A 21,464-nucleotide genomic window follows, 5' to 3' on the forward strand; every position below is an offset into this window, starting at 1 on the left:
TCATTTGAGTAACATATGCATCATTATATTCATACAGTGTCACAGACTTTTTGTCGAATGATAATCCGCATGAGATTTGGATATGTTCGGTCATTGATTTTAGCCGGACACATTCACGGTTTGCTTCATGTAGTGCAATAATCTCGGCGCGATTTGATGAAATTGTTACGAGTGTTTTTCTGTGAACGACAAGAAATTACAGTGCTTCCACGAGTATTTACGGTTTGAGAACGTGTCTTGTGTGGATCAGATAAATATCCAGCATCAACATAATCAAATATGCTTTGATTGGTATCTCTTGAATACAAAAGTCCCAAATCTGTCGTTCCTCATAGATAACGGAATATATGTTTAATTCTGTTCCAGTGTCTCTTTGTTGGATATGAGCTAAATCTTGCCAATAAATTTACACCAAAAGATATATCAGATCTTGTACATTTTGCAAGATACATAAGTGCACCAATAGCACTTAGATATGGTACTTCTAGACCAAGAATAACTTCATCATCTTCACAAGGACGGAATGGATCATATTATATGTTTAATTAGCTAACAACTATTGGAGTAATTAAAGGATTTGATTTTTCCATATTAAAACGTTTAAGGACCTTTTTTTGTAAAATTTGACTGGTAAATAAATATTCCATATTCTTTTTGTTCAATTTGCAAACCTAGACCATACTTTGTTTTTCCAAGGTCCTTCATTTTAAATTCTTCCTTCAAGTACAATACAACTTCTTGAATTTCCTTATTCGTTCCAATTATGTTTTAAATCATCAACATATACAAAAATAATTACGCATCCGCATGTTGTTTTCTTAATGAAAACGCAAGGGCATATTGAATTATTTACATATCTTTTTTTCATTAAGTGTTCACTTAGCCGATTATACCACATTCGATCGGATTGCTTTAATCCATATAATGATCTTTGCAATTTCACAGAATAACATTCTCTGGGTTCTGAACTTTGTGCTTTAGGCATATTTTATTTATATATATATANTTTGTACCCAACAGATTTTACACCTTCAGGTGTAAAGACTCTAGGTCCAAAAACGTTACGTTTATTTAGCAAATCCAATTCAACCTGGATGGCGTCTTTCTATTTTATCCAGTCATGTCGATTTTTATATTCACCAAATATTTTGGTTCATTATCTTCATTGTCATTTATGATTTCAAATGTCACATTGTAATAAAATATCTCATCAATTTCTTTTATATCTTTTCATTTTCATATTTTTTCATTATTAGTATAATCAATAGAGATTTCACGATTCTCACCAGTTTGTGGTTCTAACAGAACATTTTCATCATTATGTATTTCTGCCGTAATATCATTCTCTATTTTGTGATCATCTTGTTTCTCTATACTTTTTTCTTTTTTGAGGATTTTTATCCTTGTAACCGATTGACTTTCCACGCTTCAAGCGTTTAATGACATCATGAGTGTCTTCAATTTGTTTCTTTGAAATTTCAATTCGATCATGGGCATTTACAGCATTTATATATGATTTAGTTACCCCTTTTGTGTCTGTAAATGCATCTACTATTTGATTTAATATTCTTTGCAAGTGCACAATTTGTTATACATCTTTTTCACATTGTTTACTTATTGGATCCATATGTAACAATGATGATGTATATTATATAATTTCTTTTTCGATGTGTTTCTTTTCTCCCCCTAACATTAAGAAGATTTCCTCATTAAAAGGACAATCAGCCAAACGTGTTGTAAATGCGTCGCCTGTCTGAGATTCAAGATATCGAATTATTGATGGGCTGTCATAACCAACATAAATTCCGATCTTTCTTCGAGGTCCCATTTTTGTTTGTTGAGGCGGTGCAATAGACACTTATACCATACATCCAAAAATTCTCAAATGAGAAATGTCTGAGTCTTTACCAAATGCAAGCTGCAATGGGGAGTATTTATGATATGCATTTGGTCTGATACGAATTAATGCAGCAGCATGTAAAATTGCATGTCCACATATAGAAACATGAGTTTTGTTTTCATAATCATTGGTTTAGCAATCAGTTGTAGATGTTTAATCAATTATTCAGCTAATCCATTTTGTGTATGTACATGAGCAACATGATGCTCAACAGTGATTTTCATTTACATACAATAATCATTGAAAGTCTGGAAAGTAAATTCCCCAACATTATCAAGTCTAATTTTCTTGATTGAATGATCGGAAAATTGATTCCGCAATTTTATTATTTGAGCAAATAATCTTGAAAATGCCACATTCCGAGTTGATAATAAACATACATGTGACCATCTGCTGGAGGCATCGATCAATACAATAAAATATCTAAATGACCCACATGGTGGATGAATTGGCCCACAAATATCACCCTAAATACGTTCAAGAAACATGGGTGATTCAGTTTGGATTTTAGTTGGTGATGGTCTTATAATAAGTTTTCCAAAAGAACAGGCTTTGCAATAAAATTTATTATTTTGAAAGATCTTCTGGTCTTTCAGTGGATGACCATGTTTATTTTCTATAAATCTTCGCATCATTGTTGAACTAGGATGTGCTAATCGATCATGTCAATTAATCAATATTGAAGAATTGTCAACTACCATGTTTGATTCAATTGGAATTATATGTGTATAATGTAATCCAGTATGGAGAATTGGTAGTTTTTCAACCGCATATTTCTTTCCTGATTTATATGTGGTAAGACACATATATTTCTCATTTCTTTTATTTATTGTCTGAGTATCATACCCATGGGAATCTACGTTATTAAAACTCAAAAAATTTCTTTTCGATTGTGGTGAATACAAAGCATCATTTATCATAAATTTTGTACCATCAGGTAACAAAAAATGTGCTTTGTCACAACATTAATCAAGTCTACAGAACCTGATATTGTATTTACCATTGTTTTTGTTGGTTTTAGTTCCAAGAAATACATTTTATCTCAGAGAATAGTGTGCGTTGTACCACTATCATGTATGCAAACTTCCATGTGATTAGTTTCCTGTTTAGCTTTGTTCAAAGCATTTTTCATATTTGAACTTAAAAAAAATTATGCAATGAAAAAAATTACTGACAATATATATGTAATTTATTGAAAAATATAACGCATATCATAATTATACAATAAAACATTAGCATATAAGCACATGAAAAATAAAATATTTTACATTTTGAAAGATTGGTTCGAACACCTGCGAAGGTGCTTCAAACATAATAGTCTCTATGAGCTTCAATAGCTCGTGTTCTAATAATGTAAACACCGATGAATTAAATCGAGTTTGGTGTTAAACCAAGCGAAAAATACTCGAAATAATCCTTCGTTAAGATAGCTGGTAAATTTGAAAGCCTTTTAACTTGTGTGAACTGAATAACTGAAATAAAGGAGATCCGTTCGAGCTTGTATCAGTTCAGTTATGGAATGAACTGAAATGATATCAACTGAACTGATCAAATCAGTTTTAAAACAAAAGTTAATCAGTTAGGAACACAAGATATGTTTATGGATGTTCGAAGACTTCAACTGCTCCTACGTCACCCTTTATACCACTTCGGATAGGATTCATTAGAAGACTTTGATTTATACAATGCCTTTACAAACCCACTCAGTTTAGAACTTACCCTACTGCCTAACTGAACTCCTAGCCAAGACTGAAGGCAGCACCTTCCAGCCAACACTTGTTTTACATCTATATGTTAAAGACTACATACACAAGTTTATTGTCTTTGTGCAAGACTCACTCAACTTATCAATACGCTCTATTTTCTATATATGTGAGTAATGGTATGTGTGCGTGTGTGAGAGAACTGATATATGAATACAATACAAATGTGTTCTCACACACTGAGGGAAAAATGCTTCTAAATTAAGCTGATAACACTTTGAAGTATTCCCTCAAATCTGGGCTGATTGCTTCTGTAAGCTGGTGTGCATTATGTGTGCCCTTCTTCTTTCACACACTCATGTATATGTTTTTCCACACTTCTACATATTGATGATCTTGGTCTGGTATTTATAGAGACAATGAGACCGTACACCAAAACTCATCAAATACAGCTGGTCAATCAGTTGAACTGGTTCAGTTTTGGGCAATCAGTTGGCACTTTCAGTTTGCGTCTCGATAGCTTCAGTTTTGGCTCGGTAACTGATCAGTTCGAATATTGATCAGTTTCAGCTTCTGCGCAATTAGGTAAATTCATTAGAAACAAAATAACAAGTTTTGTTAACATCAAAATCAAGATTGCGAACATGAAATGTTCCAACACATTTCTATTCCACCAATATATTGATCATTTTCAGAGAAATCATTCAAAAAATCTGTAGCATCAAAATGAGTTGAATCACTCAAACGGTCACTCCGTTCAGTGAAATTGATCTCTTTTTCTTTTCTCTTTATCAATTCTTTATTGAGCTTACAAAAGTACTCGGAGGCTCGACAAATAAGAGACCAATGTTCTGGAGTGCTTCATTTAAAACAAAAACTTTTCAATCGTTTTGAGTGATTTTCATTAACACTCATGTTCTCGTGATACCTTTTCAGTGGGTGTTTCGTGACGCTCTTTTGAGATGAGTTATAGAAGTAACTATCTCAATTGTTTTCAAAACTACGGCTGTGACCACGACCACGTCCACGTCCATGATCACAACCTCGATTTCAACCTCGACCAATACCTTGTCTTTGACTTTGATTTTGGTTTCCGAGTTTAAATTCATTTTTACTTACAACATTTACTTCTGAAAATGATGTTGATCCAGTGGGTCCAGACTTATGATTTTTCATTAGAAGCTCGTTGTTCTTTCCGCCATAAGACGACATGTGATAAGTTCAGAATATCTCGCAAATCCACGCATTCTATATTGTTGTTGTAGAGTTATATTTGATGCGTGGAAAATGAAAAATGTTTTTCCAAGCATTTCTGATTCCGTAACCTCTTGTTCACAAAATTTTAATTGCGAGATTATTCGATACATCGCTGAATTGTAAGCACTGACTTTCTTAAAATCTTGGAATCTTAACGTATTTCATTCATCACATGCGGTCGGAGGTATAACTTCCTTATAAGTTCAAATCTTTCTTTTAATTCTTTTCATAAAACCATGTGATCTTTTTAATGAGATATTCACATTTTAATCCTTAATCAAGATGTCGACGCAAAAATATTATAACTTTTGCCTTTTTTTGTGATTATGAGATACCATTTTATTTAATATTTTCACTTAGACCCAATGACTCTAGATGCATTTCACATCGAGAGTTCATGAAATATAAATTTTTCCCATAATGTCGAGCGCAATAAATTCGACCTTTGTCACATTTGACATGGTGGTATTAGAAAAATAACAATGTATTTTATTAGTTAAGTTCTAAATATATTAATATGGCAATAAAAGTAACGGATAAATTATACGTACAAGCATTCTTAAAAATAAAGAAAAATCGTGAGGCAGATATTCTCTGATAAATACAAGATTAGTGAGTATAATAACCATATAATAATTTGATGAAGAAAAGTTTTAGGGAGGAAGAGTAAGTTTAGGTGATTGTTTGTGTTTGTAAAATCATATTTATAGGGTAAAAACTAGTTGTTTATGACCGTTACAAACTCTTAAAAAATAAATGTATGTACATGTAAATTTTATGGTAATAATATGATGTATATAATGTTAATCATGNAAGTGTAATAATATAATCACATAAGTTCAAGAATTTAGAGATCATATTCTGTTGGAAGTCATGAAAAATAAAAAATAAAAAGAAACTTTGAAGAGGTCCAAGTTAATACAGATGTATGTAAATATCAAAAGTTATTATTGCAGTATCTCACACGCAATTTTATAAGATAGATTAATATTATTTTTTATATCCAAAAATATTATATTTCACTGTCAAAATATCATTTTTTGTTAATTATGTTGAAAAAAATAATATGTAAAATATATTAATTTGAGTTAAACATATTATTTTTTATGTCACACTAAATTACTCATATTTAAATAGAATTAACCTCTAAGTAGATGCATTCAACATACAGAGTAGGTCTCTTGTGAGACGGTCTCACGAATCTTTATCTGTGAGACGGGTCAATCCTACAGATATTCACAATAAAAAATAATACTCTTAGCATAAAAAGTAATACTTTTTCATGGAAGACCCAAATAAGAGACCCGTCTCACAAAATACGACCCGTGAGACCGTCTCACACAAGTTTTTGTCCAACATTAAATATCTATTATCATCATAAAGTAAGTTAGTAAATAAAAAACTTTTTAATATTTTAAATGATTTTCCATTTCTTTAAATTACAAGTGGAATAGTTTAAACTTCTATTTACATAATAAGATAAAATGAAAATTCTTTCTGTCAAATAAAAACCATTAAAAAAAAATTGTTCATATTTTCTGTAAAAAAAAATTGTTCTTATTTTCACAAAAGTCGTGAGAATGTAACGTGTATACGTATAAATATACGTGTACGTAATTACTAGTTAAAGGTATATTTGTCCCAATACATCATTATTCAATCACTTACAAAATATCTTTATTTCCACCTTCTAATCTCATCCTTTCATTTTTCTTGATATCTTACACTCGAACACAAGCTCATACATCTATTTTCCGAAATGGCAAAATTATATTAAAATCATCAACAAATTTTTTTAAAAAAAATCTAAATTTTATACACAAGAATATACAAGTCAAATCAACGTAGTGTGGCGATGGTAAGATAAAGGTGAACATGAATGGAGGCCGTGAAAATGATGAGTAAAAACATGTGAATTACACAGACAAAATGACTCGTGAACTATAAAAATTTTTGTGAGGTGCATTTGTATGTAACACACACTAAAAAACTCACATTTGACTCATTCCAATGTGGCCAACTTGTAGGGGATCCGAGGAACCAACGATTCACTGCTAAAAAAATAAAAAAATTTCAAGAACAATATACAGAAAAATTAATTAATACGATAAAATAAAATACATTAGATTGTCATTTGAACGTGATTCTTTGCAAAAACCCAAAACTTGTCCTTTTATTTTTGGAAAGGAGGTGTAGAGTAATGTTATTAAACTAAAATATACTCTTTCTAAAAGATAATTAAGAGCTTTGGATCACCGTGCATTCATATTTCTCACGTGCTTGCATGGCTAGCTGCATTCCTATTTCCCACATTAACCCACAAAGAGACGGGTTGAGATATTTCCATTCCGGCTCGAATTCGACATGAACACGACGACACACCATGCTTTTGACATATGCATTGGCTTTTTTCTGGATAAAAGATTCAGGGATGAACTGGTAAAAGTGACCAAAACTCACCCCCCGAAGGATCCCCGTGTCTTGTTCGGCTACATTGTAAAAACATATTTCAACACAAAGTATTTAAACTTTTCTTATCCTATCTTTTTAATTAAAAAAAATTAAAAATCAGATTTTATTTTTTATTCTAGAACAAAATATTTACTCTCACTAGAGTAAAAATTGCTAGTAATAGTAGCAGTAACCAGCAACACAACGGTCACAGAGGGGCTTCAAATATTTATCCAAACGTGAACACATTTAAAACAAAATACGCTCGCGGACTATACATACATATCCCGCGCCATCCCCACTCCCATCTTCAATCAGTGCCTAAATCTTTCACTTTCCTAACTCAACCCTCCTCACCAAACAGATTTTTTTTTTCCCAATGGAAAACTGCCGAAAATCTCCACTCAAACCATGGAAGAAAGGCCCAGCAAGAGGCAAAGGTGGACCACAGAATGCCACCTGCGAGTATCGTGGTGTTCGGCAAAGGACCTGGGGGAAATGGGTGGCGGAGATCAGAGAACCCAAAAAGAGAACAAGACTCTGGCTCGGCTCTTTTCCAACGGCAGAAGAGGCGGCTATGGCATATGATGAAGCTGCAAGAAGACTATACGGACCAGAGGCTTACCTTAATCTGCCTCATTTGAGGTCGAATTTCAATCCCTTGAACAAATCACAGAAGTTCAAGTGGATGCCTTCGGGTAACTTCAGCTCCATGTTTCCTAGTACCGGGCTGCTGAATTTGAATGCACAACCTAGCGTGCATGTCATTCATCAACGGCTACAAGAACTCAAAAAATCGGGGGTTCTTGGTAAGGCAAGTTCATCAATGAGTGACCCTAAAAATGGCAAGCAGCATGTGATGAATCTTCATCATCAGACCCCAGCAGAGGACCGTGAAGTTGATGAAAAAGACAATGATAAGAAACTAATCGAATTTGAAGAGAAGCCTCAAATTGATCTCAACGAGTTTCTTGAACAAATGGGAGTATTCAAAAGAGATGATCAGCCATGCCGAAGTAAAGAGTCCAGTAGTTTTGTCGAGCTAGAATCGTCGCACGAAAAAAATGATGGATTCACTACATTTGTAGATAAAACATTTAACTGGGACACGTTGGGTGATATAGCTGGAGCTGAGATTCATCTAGGAGAAGAGTCCAGTACCTTCCATGCACAGGATAGTAGTGAAGGGCTGTTTTTCCCTCCATCTATCTGGAATTTCTAGAGAATTAGAAGAGAGAATCTCAAGTTGTGAGCACAAAGTCAATACCATAGAAATGTACCTCATACTAGCACTGGCCATCTATAAAAGCCGCGATTTTTGTTTTTGATTAGACCACAAATGAATAAGACTCGGCCAGGTTCCAATAGGAACAGAAGACAACCATATAGTTGGCATGTTAGTCATACCAGTGGACATTCCAATGTCTCTGCATTCATTTGGTTTAGGCATATGAATTCAAGAAAAAATTGATTTTTTTATCTAAGTTGAATTAGAAAGAAAATGATTTGTTAAAAAAACCACACACACGGGTGAAAATATGAAGGGATACATTACGTACGAACACAATCGATGATCTCGGGGCAGAAACTGAGGAAAATGGGTCAATTAAAATAAATGGACATTAAATCAATCTCTTCGAAAAAATAAAAAAACAGTAATTATCATGTGTAATATAACGAGAAAAAATTGTCCATAAAATTAAAATAAGAAAATACATGACTAAAGCTATTTTCTTTTCAGATGAAATAGAATGTTATCTTCAATCAAGAAATATTCCACAACTGAATCGAAACATGAGGTGATTCAAATTATATATTCTCCACACAGTAATCTGCCAAAGGATGATTCTTCATGTCTGCAGAAAGCCTCAAGCATGGATATCTTATTTAAGCATTTCCATACTCTGATGCACTTAAGTATTCTCCATGTTCCTCAAAGTATTCAACTAAACGTTTCAAAAATTTATCACCGATAACAGTCTCAGTGTCACATATAATGCAACATTGTCTCCTTGCTCGTGTCACAGCAACATTCATTCTCCTACGGTCGCTTAAAAAGCCAACCTGACCACAAATCACGTATTTCATCAGAATGTTTTTATCAAAAGAGTTCCACAATCTACACAGGAAGGTATCATTTGGTGATAGCAATTAGCACACCTCCTTCTTTGAGTTTGATCGGACCATTGAAATTATAATTGCTTCTTTCTCACGCCCTTGGAAACCATCTACGGTAGACACTTCCATATCTTTTAGCTTGTTTTCATTGCCTCTTAACATTTTCAGTAAGACAACCTGAAACAGCAGTTTCAGTAGACTATGGTAAACCTGATTTCATTTATCATCTTCACATATAAAACTATACCTGTGCTGCATACGGGGTGATAATTCCAACATCTGCAGCTTGGACTCCACTGTCCACGAGTCTTCTAGCATGTGCTATAGCCACTGCTGCTTCACCCTCATTCAGGGTGCTATCTTCTTCATCTTTCTTCTCTTCCATGTCACAGCTGTGAATGAATCCTTATATTAAAACAAGACAACCAGGCTTGTCAAGGGAACCCAAAACAAAAAGGAAGCATGCATAAGAAAGAGTCATGATCTACTCATAAACACCAGTAGGACGAGTAGGGCCATTAGTCATGTACACGCTTAGTTGCAGGACAAGTGGAATATCAATAGCATACCCAGCTATGTCTATTAGAAGAAGTGTTGGTTCAGTTGAAGACGACTTCTTCACATCCTCAAGCTCATACAAAGTATGAGCCGCAACGCTTGGATGGGCTTTGATCTGTTATTGAGAAGAATTAATAGAACGGCAAACAGAACATCTGCAGAGCTTACTAACATCTTATGTTATATATATCGGCTCTAAACTGAGGTTGACGGATGAAATAAAAACAAGATGTACATAAATCTGAGCACCTTGCTGCTATATAGCTCCTCAGATGACCAATTCATGATAAGTTCATGCATTCGGTACTGAACGGTGAGCATAGACATGACATCAGCTCCATACAAGTCTGCAAGACGTTCAAAAAGGGTTCGCCCCAGACCTTTCTTCTCAGCTACAACACTCTGGATAGTTGGAGGAAGCTGAAGGTGGTCACCAGCTAGTATACACCTTGGACCCTAACATGTATTTATTAGTACTGGATCAGCATAAAATCGTGTTTGGATGACAGTTAGTAGGCCAAAACTTTTAATAAAGTTCACAGCCTTTTTTGTAACACCCACCACTCAAATGTTGATAATCATATAAGAATGAGAAAACTGTGGTTTGCCTCCTGAAAATGTTTTACCTGACATTTTCATGGCAACTTAAACATTATCTCGCCTATCTGTGATTGCTAAACTCCCATAAACCACAAGTTCACATGCTGTTACCAAGGTATTAACAAAAATAATTTTATATTAAGTAATTTAAAAAATAGTTCTTGACAGAGTGACCACTGTATCTCCTTAAATTATAGTCAACAAGAAAATTGTGAGGGACTGCAAACAGATACTTCTTTATAAACTCCCATTTCATCCCACCCCACAACCAGGAGACCCCGAAAAAAGAAAAAAAACAAGAAATTATTTTTTTCACACACGGAATAAATATGAACCATGGTTTCATTTAATTTTTGCCTTCAAATAATCTGTTTCAACAAGATAAACAATAATTGAACCGAATAAATATCTGGTCACCTACCAATTTCCAGAGAGAATGTCAACGTCTGCGGTAAAGTTTAGCACCAATGATTCTAGAATTACCTTCAAAAGAGCAATCCAGCAAGCTATTTCCAGGGCCTGAGCAGCTTCATCAATAATAACCAAATCAAATGAAAAGCCGTCCAATTTTTTAGACAGTGCACCAGTTAAAGTTGTTAATACTACATCAGCATTCTTGATCACATCTGTCACTGCCAGCTGCTGCCTTTTGCGTTCTTCTTTGGAAAGACTCTTAAGCTCCTTTCTAATATCCCGCTTAGTGTTTTTATCTTTGGCTTTTAACAGTCTCCCATTCAAAAGCTGCAGAAATTCAGTATAAGATTAAAAAACCATCAAACTGTGCCTGATGATACTCGATTCATAGATACATATATAACCAAACTCGTGAAATTGGAGTTCTTGCATGTAAATAGGAAAGATAACGTTGACGATCAATTTGGAGATCAAAATTTCATGATGGTAATTATGGGTAACAAATCAACCCAAGTGTTCAAATAATACTTTACTAGGACTATCAGACTGTTCAAATGGGAAACCTGAGTTCTTGCACGTAAATGGGAAAGATAACCCTGAAGATGAAAAAGGTGAAGATCAAAGTTTCATGATCCCAATTATGGGTTACAAAAACAATAACCCTGAAGATGAAAAAGGTGAAGATCAAAGTTTCATGATCCCAATTATGGGTGACAAAAACAACCCAAGAGTTCAAACAATAACTCTACCAGCCCTATCAGAAAGTTCAAATGGACACATGCAAATCACATGTGGAGGGAAGATTTTGGGTCTGACTTTTGGTGGAACAATATTCATCTCTATCACCCCAGCTCCCACCAGAACCATCTCATGCCCAACCATTAAACATCGAAAATGTCTATATGACCAAAAAATAGCTCCCAACGGGTTTTGTCTACCGTAGGCATAAAGTATGACGCAAACAACTTATAAAAGAATATTTTTCGGTAGGGAAGATAACGGGTCAAGTAAAGGCTATGTTTCAAAACAAGAAGGTGACAGAATAATTTCTATTACATACCTTCATTTCCCTGTGGATGTTTTAAAACAAGATGATTGAATATTTTTTTATTACATACCTTCATTTCCTTGCGGATGTCATTAGCTAGGGCACTATTATCCCCACGCAGTACCTGTAGAACATCAAGAAAACAGTAACACTATCAGTTCAACAAAATTGTATCACAAAAAGCAATAATCAACAATGTCCACTCATGTAGCACAAATAAATACCAAACCAAACAACTTAGTTGTCTCGTGTAAAACAAGCATGTATCTTGAAAAGTAGATACCATGTGACGTGAGGCATTGAGGACAAGAAGCAACAAAGCATGGACAACTTAGGAAAATGAGGGAAGAGAGTAATTATTAGGATAAATAGATATAAAAGATCAGCTAAACTTTTCAAAAAGTGTTAAAAGATGAAAGAAAAGAAAGCAGATAAAAGAAGTGAAGAAGCAAAAGGAACACAGAGACAAGCAGAACAAGTACAAATGGTAGAATCAAATAAGGCACCGATATATTGGACAAGATTGCTATCACAAGCAGAATTCGCACATCCATAAAATGACATTCTAAAATTCTTATTTGACCATATAGCAGTAAAGAACATCACCTGTGCATCCAAAGCACTTTCCAATACTTGAGGAAGCAAGCGTGCTGGATGCCCTACCCTTACCAACTTTACTCTGCTACAGCGCAAAACAAAAGGTGTTTTTGAGAAGTTGTAAATTATGCGGCATAAAACTTGTGAACTCAAGGGAGGTGGATGCATTTATAATTTTCAAAGGGGAGGTTTCATAATTCGAACAAATCCATGGGATGTGAATGTAATTTGCACCACCCCAAGTGGATGCTAGGCAAAAGAGAAAAGTCAAGCGTGCGGTGGATTTATCACAATTGCAAAAATATTGAAAAATCATGTATGGTTCTTTCGCCAGATATTATTTGCGGGGAATAAAACTTGAATTTAAAAAAGTAACTTAAAAGATATCTATACCTATGAGGTACAAGTCTCTCCACGATGTTATCAACTGCAATATTGGAAGCAGCACAAGCAAGAATCTTTGAACCCCGCTTTACTTCTTGTAAGATAATCTCGACTACAGTTGTGGTTTTCCCAGTTCCAGGGGGTCCATGCAACAAAAAGAGGTCCTTGGAAGACAGAGCCTTTGAGATAGCATCTTTCTTAAAGAAATGAAAAGGGAAAGAAGGTAATCTGATTTAGCTAGTAATTATAGTTCAACCAGGAAAGACGTTAATGAGAAAATAGTTACCCTATGTTAATTATTAAAGATAATATTTTACGTACATGTTACCAAAAAAAAGGATACCAAGTGAACTAATATTATCAGCCCATATATCAGTCAAATATTCCAAAGACAATTACTCACCATGTAGCAGATATTAGAAATAAAGACTTGAATAGAATATGATCATGATCATAAAAGAATATTTACCAGACAGTATCATGTCCCTCAAAATTAGGAAAAATAAGAGCAGGATTGGAAGTAAACCGATAGGTTATGGGGTGACCACTTCTCCAATGTGCCTGCTATGAGCCTATGACCTTATAAATCTCCCGCTAATGAAAGTTGAAAGGTTCAAATCTGTATTTGGTTTTTCCTTGTGTCTAGTATTCTCTGAATTAATTGGGGAGATGGTTTTTTTTAGATAGTCTTTGGATAATACTGTCTGAATATTTATGTGATTGATAATTATCGATATTGTATAGTGATTGGAGAAGAAAAAAAGAATAACAAAATATTTGAAACAAGAAATTTTATGTAGTTTCAAAAGGTGAAAAAATTCAGAGAAAACAGCGAGAAAATGAAAGTTCATAAAAACATCTCAAGATGAAACAATCAATCAATTTTAGAAGCAAGCACAGCCCACATTATTCTCCTGCAATTTTAATATTTCTGACATGATTATATACAGATAGGATGGCAGAAGCTATACATTTTATGCGATCAATATTATGTAGCACACTTTAGATCAATCGCGATACAAGCTGTGGATTATCAAATACATCATGTAAGTTAGTTTTGGGACAAGACCTGTGAGGAATCAAGATTAGAATTCAGAAGAGTGAACTCGATATCCTTCTTGGATACTGTTGGCGGTCTCTCACCAAATAAGACAGGAACCAGATCAGCGGCAGGACCCTTCTGCACACCTTTACTTAGTTGAATCAACGTGTCCTTCATCCGTCGATATGTCACCTACAAATGAATTACAAAATTCTAAAAAATAATTAAGTTCAAGTCAGATAAAAACTTAATTCAACTAAACTCAAAACTTGTAAACTCGTTAGGAAACATTAAATAAATCTAAAAGAATACATTCCTCCAATCTTAGAAGAAGAAAGACTTTTTCAAATTCTTATTGAAGTTGTAGAGGCTACAACAATTTGTCAACTGTTTTAACCTATTTAGGTAGACATTGTGCCCATAATTTTTCCTTCAAAAAGGAAATCGTTTAATCTTGAAAATTGAAACACTCTGGATTAAACTACAAGTTAAAAGTAATGAGGTCGCCGGCAGATTTATGAGTAACTTTGATCGAGTGCAGCCGAGTAGTTTAGCAAAGGGAGTCGATCAAGTCTTGAATCAAGATTTGAATATCCTCCAATCCATTAAATTTTTGGGGTAGCAGATATGTTATATTTTACAAGAGGCAGAGGTTTGATACCGGAAAAGGTGGGAATTTCATGGATTGGAGGATATTAACATCAATCGATAATTGACTTTCTTAGGTAAAAGGTGGGAATTTCAATTAAAATGTTTTACGGTAATGCATCCTACATCGTGTAACCAGATCATTATCAATGAAATGGGTGACATACCTCGTTTGCCACCTTTTCAAGGCGCAAGGGAATATTTAAACCCTCTTCCGGGATGTCATCAAAAGCAACTGTAATAGATGAATCCTGCTCCATATGAAAATTTATTTCATTATTTTACACTTAAAAACAATTACGTAAAATGTGTAGCATGATGTTTAATTTCCAAAACTTTGAAGTAAAATGCTTTGCTTTGGAGAAAACAGATGTACCTTTATTCTGTAAACAACACCCTGCCCAAGCGGAGGGGAGCCCAAATCAGCCTTGTTAGGTTTCAAAACCACAACATCATGATTTCCAAACTGGAGTGCATTAAGAATTGTTGAGGAAAGAAAACAAAACAAACTCAATGGAGATAATTTTCATAGTTCAAACATGGAAAACTTGCATCATTTGTAGAATACAAAAGAGGTAGAAAAGAAAAGAAAAAGAAACCATCATACTACTTCAAAAACAAATATAATGCAGATTGTCTACTATAACAATCATGTCATAAGGCACATCATTACTAGTATAAAGCACCAGGGAATCTCCAAATGAAGCAATAAAAGGTAATCGACAAAATACAGAATACAGAGTAATATGTGCTTTTTCTCCTTTTTACTGAACACTGGCGCATGCTTCAAAGAGTACCATGCTTTGTAGGTAACTGTATTATATCCACTTAATACCTTGTGAGGAGGTAGTACATCTCCCTTATTAGAGTGAAATTCCAGAAGTGATTTTCCCATTAACCCTGTCTATACAAATGCAGCACTTAGAAGCAGCTAAAGGACATTTAATCCAAAACACAACTAATATTACCAGCACACACACAAAAAATATAATTTTAAGATAGTAACCTGAGCATCTACACACTTCAAATTCAGAATAGTGGACCCTTTCTTTTGAGCAATGTCCAAACTCCTCATCGCCCCCGAGTTCATTGAAACAGATATCTCAGCTTCCTAAGACAATCAGATATTACTCATTTAGTCACTCCTACCAATAGCCAGACCAAAAAAAAAAAAAAAAAAAAAAAAAAAANTTGTTTCTCGAGTTCTTTCCTCCGTCCTCCATTGCTTCACACTTCACTCTTTCAATGTGCTTCACTGAGTTTCAGGGTATGTGGAAACAAGACTAGCAGCAGTATTTATGTGCAGACTTGAAATCGCGTTTCCTGCGAGAGCTTGCCTGTATTAATTGAAATCCTTTCTCGTGTTTGAAGAAAGGTGCGATCTTCGTTCCATAATGTATAAATGGAAATCCTATTATTTTATTTAAAGATTTTTCTTTTCCCTGATAATTTTCTCATATTTTTATTTTGCTTTTTTCCCTCTAATTCTTATAATTTATACCACTCTCTTTTTTAAGAAGGATGATCAATTAAATCATTTATAATAATTTATATATCAATTAATTCATTTATCAATAATTTGTAAGCTAAAATATATCTTACTCTATAATCATATTCGCTGTATCCGACACATTTCATGTATTATTTTCTTATTTTTAGATATGACATGAGTACAAATACATTTTTCTCTTAGCAAAATACAATCGATAAACAATAGCTATTTATATATACTAACAATGCTAAGACGTGTGTAACATCATACACAAATGTGATGACTGACATAAATACAATATATTTATAGTCTTAAAGTTTTTGCCACAATTTGTTTGATATTACAAAATCAAAATATTAATTTCATTAATGAAAAAGATGTGTTATTTATGTAATTAACCAAATAAATTGTATAATATCATGACGCAAAACGATTGTTCTAGGATGCGGAGCTATTATAATAAGATAAATTTAACATTTTAAGGCATAGTTTGGTACACATGATAGGATAAACATGTGATATATAATATAAAGATAAATAAGATGTATGATATTATATTTAATGTTTGATATGATTTTAATAGGAGTGATTAAATTTATATATTAGATTGTAATGACAAAATTTAACCTTATCATAATAAATTTTATAATTTAAAAGTTGTTGCTTGAGTTCATATTTCTTGTATGTTCATGCGTCGATGGTGCTTGCATGATTTATTTATTTTTACCTAATTTTATATATTATATAATATGATAATCGAGCCTTTGATTTTGTGAGTCAAGACAAGTATCAATTTTAATGTTAATCGAGTGATACTAATAATTTTATTGAGATTTATAAAAATCATTTNATTAAATTTATATATTAGATTGTAATGACAAAATTTAACCTTATCATAATAAATTTTATAATTTAAAAGTTGTTGCTTGAGTTCATATTTCTTGTATGTTCATGCGTCGATGGTGCTTGCATGATTTATTTATTTTTACCTAATTTTATATATTATATAATATGATAATCGAGCCTTTGATTTTGTGAGTCAAGACAAGTATCAATTTTAATGTTAATCGAGTGATACTAATAATTTTATTGAGATTTATAAAAATCAATTATATAATTATCTCGAGTTCATTTATATAATTATCATATTATATAATATATATAAATAAATAAAAATATTTATTTGATGAGACGATGAAATGAAGTAACGATAAGGTTTATGATTTTTATATATTAAGGGCAATTAAGTTATTTTTTATTTTTTATCATTAAATTAAAATTATCACATCTCATAAAAGAGATATTTTATCCTTGTATAAAATTATTTATCACGGGCACATGATATTATCATGGGTTTTCTAAAAAAGTAGCAAACGTGGGATAAGGAGGATTATTTATCAATCCCCCTCTTATCCATTGTACCAAACTATACCTAAAGATATACAATAAATTCGGAAAAAATTAATATAATAATTCATTCAATGGCCAGCCAACAATACTTTAGTTAATTTATCAAAAATGGGTAGAGACGAATCATCGCGACACAAATGTTTAATCTTTGAACGGGGCAAAATGTAGATAAACAGCTTAAAATACTATAAATGCAAAAATCATTACACAAATTCCATTTCACGTCACCAAATTAAGTTACCTGTTTTCAGTAACAGATAAAATTAAAAAAGCCATTCCGCAGGGCAGGGCAGGGCAAAAATACCACCATCCTGGGAAAGGTTCATGTTCAGTCTTAAAGAAAAGAAGATTGATTTTCACCAAGATTTCAACGAGCTGCCATACCGAATTCTCATTTGTATATAAGGGCATCGCGTCCCGGTCCAACACCAATGTAGTGGATGGGAACACCAATGAGTTCTTCTATCCGTTCGACATACTTACGAGCAGTCTCCGGAAGTTTGGAGTACTCTCTGATTGACGAGATATCACATTGCCACCCGGGTAAGACTTCATATTCAACCTGAACATAGTTATAGAAATGTAAATAACTGGTATATCGAAAGAGAGCGGGGTGGAGATGATAATTTTCGCGGTGAAGAGAAATCCTTGAAGATTTAGTTTCTCATATTCTACAGGTTACATTTACTTGCATTTGTGTTGCCACTGGAATGAGACGATGCATCCACTAAATTAGCTTCCGAAAGAGGTATTACTGAGGAAATGGAGATGGGAGATATAGGGAATGAGGGAACATGGCTGATCCCAAATATTAAATAAAACGAAAAGAAAATAGGCAGAAAATGTATAGTCCAATATGATACATGGATATGGATATTTATGATACATTAACTGATTTAAATTTAAAATCTCACTCTTACACACTAAAGCCCAAAACGGGGATAAATTGTGGAGGAGGTTGAAATATGGGGTAAACAAATAAATTACAATGTACCTGTATTTGCTCCAAGGTCCGGAGGTCAGAAGGAAATGACAGGACTTGAGTGCCATCTATCTGCTTGTACCTAACACCCAACTGAATTTCTGATAGATCCGACAATACATCAAGCTTAGTGAGGTTCAAAGAAGAGAATCCATTTATCTGACAGCAGTATTTCAGCGCAACTATGTCAAGCCAGCCACAACGACGAGGTCGGCCAGTTGTTGTGCCAAACTCCTGTCCAGCGAACCTAAGCAGATCACCACCTTTACCCAAGATTTCTGTTGGAAAAGGACCTGAGCCCACTCTTGTGGTGTATGCTTTGACCTACATAACGATTGAGAAAAATAAATGCCATTCACAATTGTAAGATATGCAAATAGGATTTAGGATGATCCGATGCTATGAGTATGAACATGTGTAGACGACAACTGAAACTCAAATTTCGGTTCCACCTCTAGAGACTACTAGATATTCCTACAGGCTACAAGTTATCCTTGAATTTCAAGAAAATACACGTGGGACTGAGTACGTGTCATAGAACCAACCAAAACTGTAATTAGCGGTAATGGTAAAACTCATTCCAATCATAGAACAACATTTCCATGCTATCCACATGAACAACCACACAAGACAATAGGGACAATTGTTGCTCCCAAGCAAAAATATCAATTATTTTCAAATGGACCGTAGCTAAGAAATGCAATATGAGCAATTTGAAAAAAGCCCACTTACCACCCCTACAAGATCACCCACAACTCTAGGAGCAATACCAAGACCAGTGCAGATTCCTCCAGCAGAAGGACTAGAGGAAGTGACAAAGGGGTAAGTCCCAAAGTCAATATCCAACATGGTTGCCTGACCACCTTCAACCAAAATCTTTTGCTTCTGCAATATAGCATCATTCATGAAATACACGGTATCTGTGATGAAGGGCTCCAACCTGTCAGCATACTTCTTGTACTGCTCCACTTCTTCCCTGAGCATGTCAGGGCCATAGTTAAAACCTCGAAATCTCGATGCAGCATCAGATAGTAATAGGTCGAGCTTCTGAGGAAAAGTGTCCATATGCCTCAAGTCACTAACTCTTATACCATTCCGATTAGCCTTGCTTGAATAGCAAGGTCCAATTCCTCTCCTTGTAGTACCAATAAAGGATTTAGCAAGCTCAGCTTCTCTAAGCCCGTCCACCTCTTGATGAAAATCAAATAACAAGTGAGCCCGATCAGATACCAAGATCCTTCCTTTGCAAGAGACTCCGTTAGATTCAAGACCATCTATTTCTTTGAATAATCCAGGCAGATGCACTACTACTCCATTACCGATTACACAAATAGTTCCCTCGTTAAGGATGCCGGAGGGGACAAGGTGAAGTGCAAATTTCTTGCCTTCTGAATTGTAAATAGTGTGCCCAGCATTAGCTCCACCCTGACATTGAATGGTGATGACAGTTGAAGAACAAGCAAACCACAACAATGAAAACTGAGGCTTATTTTGGTACCGTTTGTATGCGATTTATTTTATGAGAATAGAATAAAAATCCCCCTTAACTAACTACAGGTTTTCTCACTTCCCCAGTAGGCCAGTACATAACAAAATCTTGTCGATCCAGAAAGATTGTGTAGGAGGTAGAAAATGAAAAGGAAAGCAATATCATACAGCCAAGCACAACATACAAAGTAATTGACACATTCAAGTTGATAGTCATGCCATCCATCTCTTTTCTACCAAAGAAAGCACTCAAAGATGGGGTAAAGAAAGCACGTATCCAGTATTAGAGTTAGCTATCAAGTTATTCATGGGAAACACCTTGGCTGTATAACCTGTATCAATGTATTCTTCCCAACAACCATTTTAACAAATTCAAAAAATTAGAAGCTAAATGTTTCTAGAGTGGAACATTGTTGCCAAAACAATACTCTCTGAGGCAGAGATATGAAGGGAGATTAGAAATCTTTTCTGCGTAAGTTTTCCAAAAAGATACGTTCCAATCGCCCAAGAAAGACCATTCCATCGGCATAAAATAATTCCTAGACATTCATTTAAAGTTCCTGAGTAAGATTTCTCTGGAACTAGAATTCCTTAATTTCCCGTGTTTCTACAGAAAACGTGGTTGAATAGCATACACAACCTACATAATAGTCCATTTTACATCATTCTTTACCATTTTTATCGCAATTTAAATACGGTTTATAAAGAAACACAAATCTAAAAAAATAATCTTTTCACTTTCATCCACGAAAAGTATGTCAATAATATGTGTACCTGACAACGAGCAACAATATCGAAGTGTTTAGCCAGGATATCAACGAGCTTTCCTTTCCCTTCGTCTCCCCACTGACAGCCGAGCACCCCGGAGACCTGACTCAGTGATCCAATCCGACTCAGCGCAGAGTCTAACTCGCTGGTGCTTTGTTCTATTACAGCTGATCCACTATTCCCGGTGGAGCACACAATCGAAGAACCAATCGATATGTGCTGCTTAACTGGAAGTGAAAGGTGCGGGAGGTGGCCGCAGAATTTCACCGAGCTGGGTACGGGTGGGGTGGAGTAGATGGAAAAGGAGGTGGAGTCCAGCATGATGGGTGAGGAGAGGTTCATGGCCGCGGCGGCGGCGGTATAATTGTGTGATTCCGCCGGTTAACAGTAGCAGAAGTGGAGTCAGAAGAGAATGAGATACCGAGGGTTGTGAGGGAGTACTGAGATGCGAAGTCTAATTTTAATGTTTTTTAGTAAGTGCCATAATTTTTCCATATTATAAGATTGCAGTTATAATTTAATTTTTAAAAATAGAACAAGAAAAGGTTATAATAGTATAATAGTTATTTCACTTCATAATTAAAAAAATATCATAAAATATCTA

General features: G+C 34.3%; 3 protein-coding genes across 6 annotated transcripts; 1 reads left to right on the forward strand and 2 right to left on the reverse strand.

Annotated features, from left to right (window-relative positions):
- Nucleotides 1–7,523: 7,523 nt before the first annotated feature.
- Nucleotides 7,524–8,775, forward strand: LOC140956337 (dehydration-responsive element-binding protein 2F). The gene has a single exon (XM_073413049.1). The coding sequence runs from the start codon at nucleotides 7,691–7,693 to the stop codon at nucleotides 8,531–8,533; it is 843 nt and encodes a 280-aa protein (XP_073269150.1). The 5' UTR covers nucleotides 7,524–7,690; the 3' UTR covers nucleotides 8,534–8,775.
- A 182-nt stretch (nucleotides 8,776–8,957) lies between these two features.
- Nucleotides 8,958–15,852, reverse strand: LOC140991709 (uncharacterized). Of its 4 annotated transcripts, none has more exons than XM_073461822.1 (14): nucleotides 15,727–15,852; nucleotides 15,556–15,624; nucleotides 15,097–15,186; nucleotides 14,888–14,971; nucleotides 14,100–14,264; nucleotides 13,040–13,227; nucleotides 12,656–12,731; nucleotides 12,120–12,173; nucleotides 11,071–11,328; nucleotides 10,237–10,443; nucleotides 9,999–10,102; nucleotides 9,677–9,821; nucleotides 9,472–9,606; nucleotides 8,958–9,375 (listed from the first exon to the last, which is right to left on the reverse strand). In XM_073461822.1, exons 1-14 carry the CDS (start codon nucleotides 15,808–15,810, stop codon nucleotides 9,199–9,201), a joined length of 1,836 nt encoding a protein of 611 aa, XP_073317923.1. In that variant the 5' UTR covers nucleotides 15,811–15,852; the 3' UTR covers nucleotides 8,958–9,198. The 4 variants fall into 4 exon arrangements, with proteins under 4 accessions (XP_073317923.1, XP_073317924.1, XP_073317925.1 ...); XM_073461823.1 differs by having other exon boundaries at nucleotides 12,656–12,728; nucleotides 15,727–15,851; XM_073461824.1 differs by having other exon boundaries at nucleotides 15,556–15,620; nucleotides 15,727–15,846.
- A 1,833-nt stretch (nucleotides 15,853–17,685) lies between these two features.
- Nucleotides 17,686–21,309, reverse strand: LOC140991642 (adenylosuccinate synthetase 2, chloroplastic). The gene is made up of 4 exons (XM_073461726.1): nucleotides 20,867–21,309; nucleotides 19,337–20,029; nucleotides 18,617–18,928; nucleotides 17,686–18,184 (listed from the first exon to the last, which is right to left on the reverse strand). The coding sequence occupies exons 1-4, from the start codon at nucleotides 21,200–21,202 to the stop codon at nucleotides 18,014–18,016; spliced, it is 1,512 nt and encodes a 503-aa protein (XP_073317827.1). The 5' UTR covers nucleotides 21,203–21,309; the 3' UTR covers nucleotides 17,686–18,013.
- Between the last annotated feature and the right edge of the window lie 155 nt (nucleotides 21,310–21,464).

Source organism: Primulina huaijiensis, chromosome 13 (assembly GCF_012295235.1).
Source record: "Primulina huaijiensis isolate GDHJ02 chromosome 13, ASM1229523v2, whole genome shotgun sequence".
NCBI lineage: Eukaryota > Viridiplantae > Streptophyta > Magnoliopsida > Lamiales > Gesneriaceae > Primulina > Primulina huaijiensis.

Bases quoted from the DNA above. Each gene is read 5' to 3' on its own strand.
- LOC140956337 (XM_073413049.1), top strand. From the start codon at position 7,691: ATGGAAAACTGCCGAAAATCTCCACTCAAACCATGGAAGAAAGGCCCA.
- LOC140991709 (XM_073461822.1), bottom strand. From the start codon at position 15,810: ATGAACTCGGGGGCGATGAGGAGTTTGGACATTGCTCAAAAGAAAGGG. The intron at 15,625-15,726 runs GTTACTATCTTA...GCATTTGTATAG, and splicing joins TGAAGTGTGTAGATGCTCAG to ACAGGGTTAATGGGAAAATC. The intron at 9,376-9,471 runs GTGTGCTAATTG...ATTTGTGGTCAG, and splicing joins GATCAAACTCAAAGAAGGAG to GTTGGCTTTTTAAGCGACCG.
- LOC140991642 (XM_073461726.1), bottom strand. From the start codon at position 21,202: ATGAACCTCTCCTCACCCATCATGCTGGACTCCACCTCCTTTTCCATC. The intron at 20,030-20,866 runs GTACACATATTA...ATTCAATGTCAG, and splicing joins ATATTGTTGCTCGTTGTCAG to GGTGGAGCTAATGCTGGGCA. The intron at 18,185-18,616 runs GTACATTGTAAT...AACTATGTTCAG, and splicing joins GGACCTTGGAGCAAATACAG to GTTGAATATGAAGTCTTACC.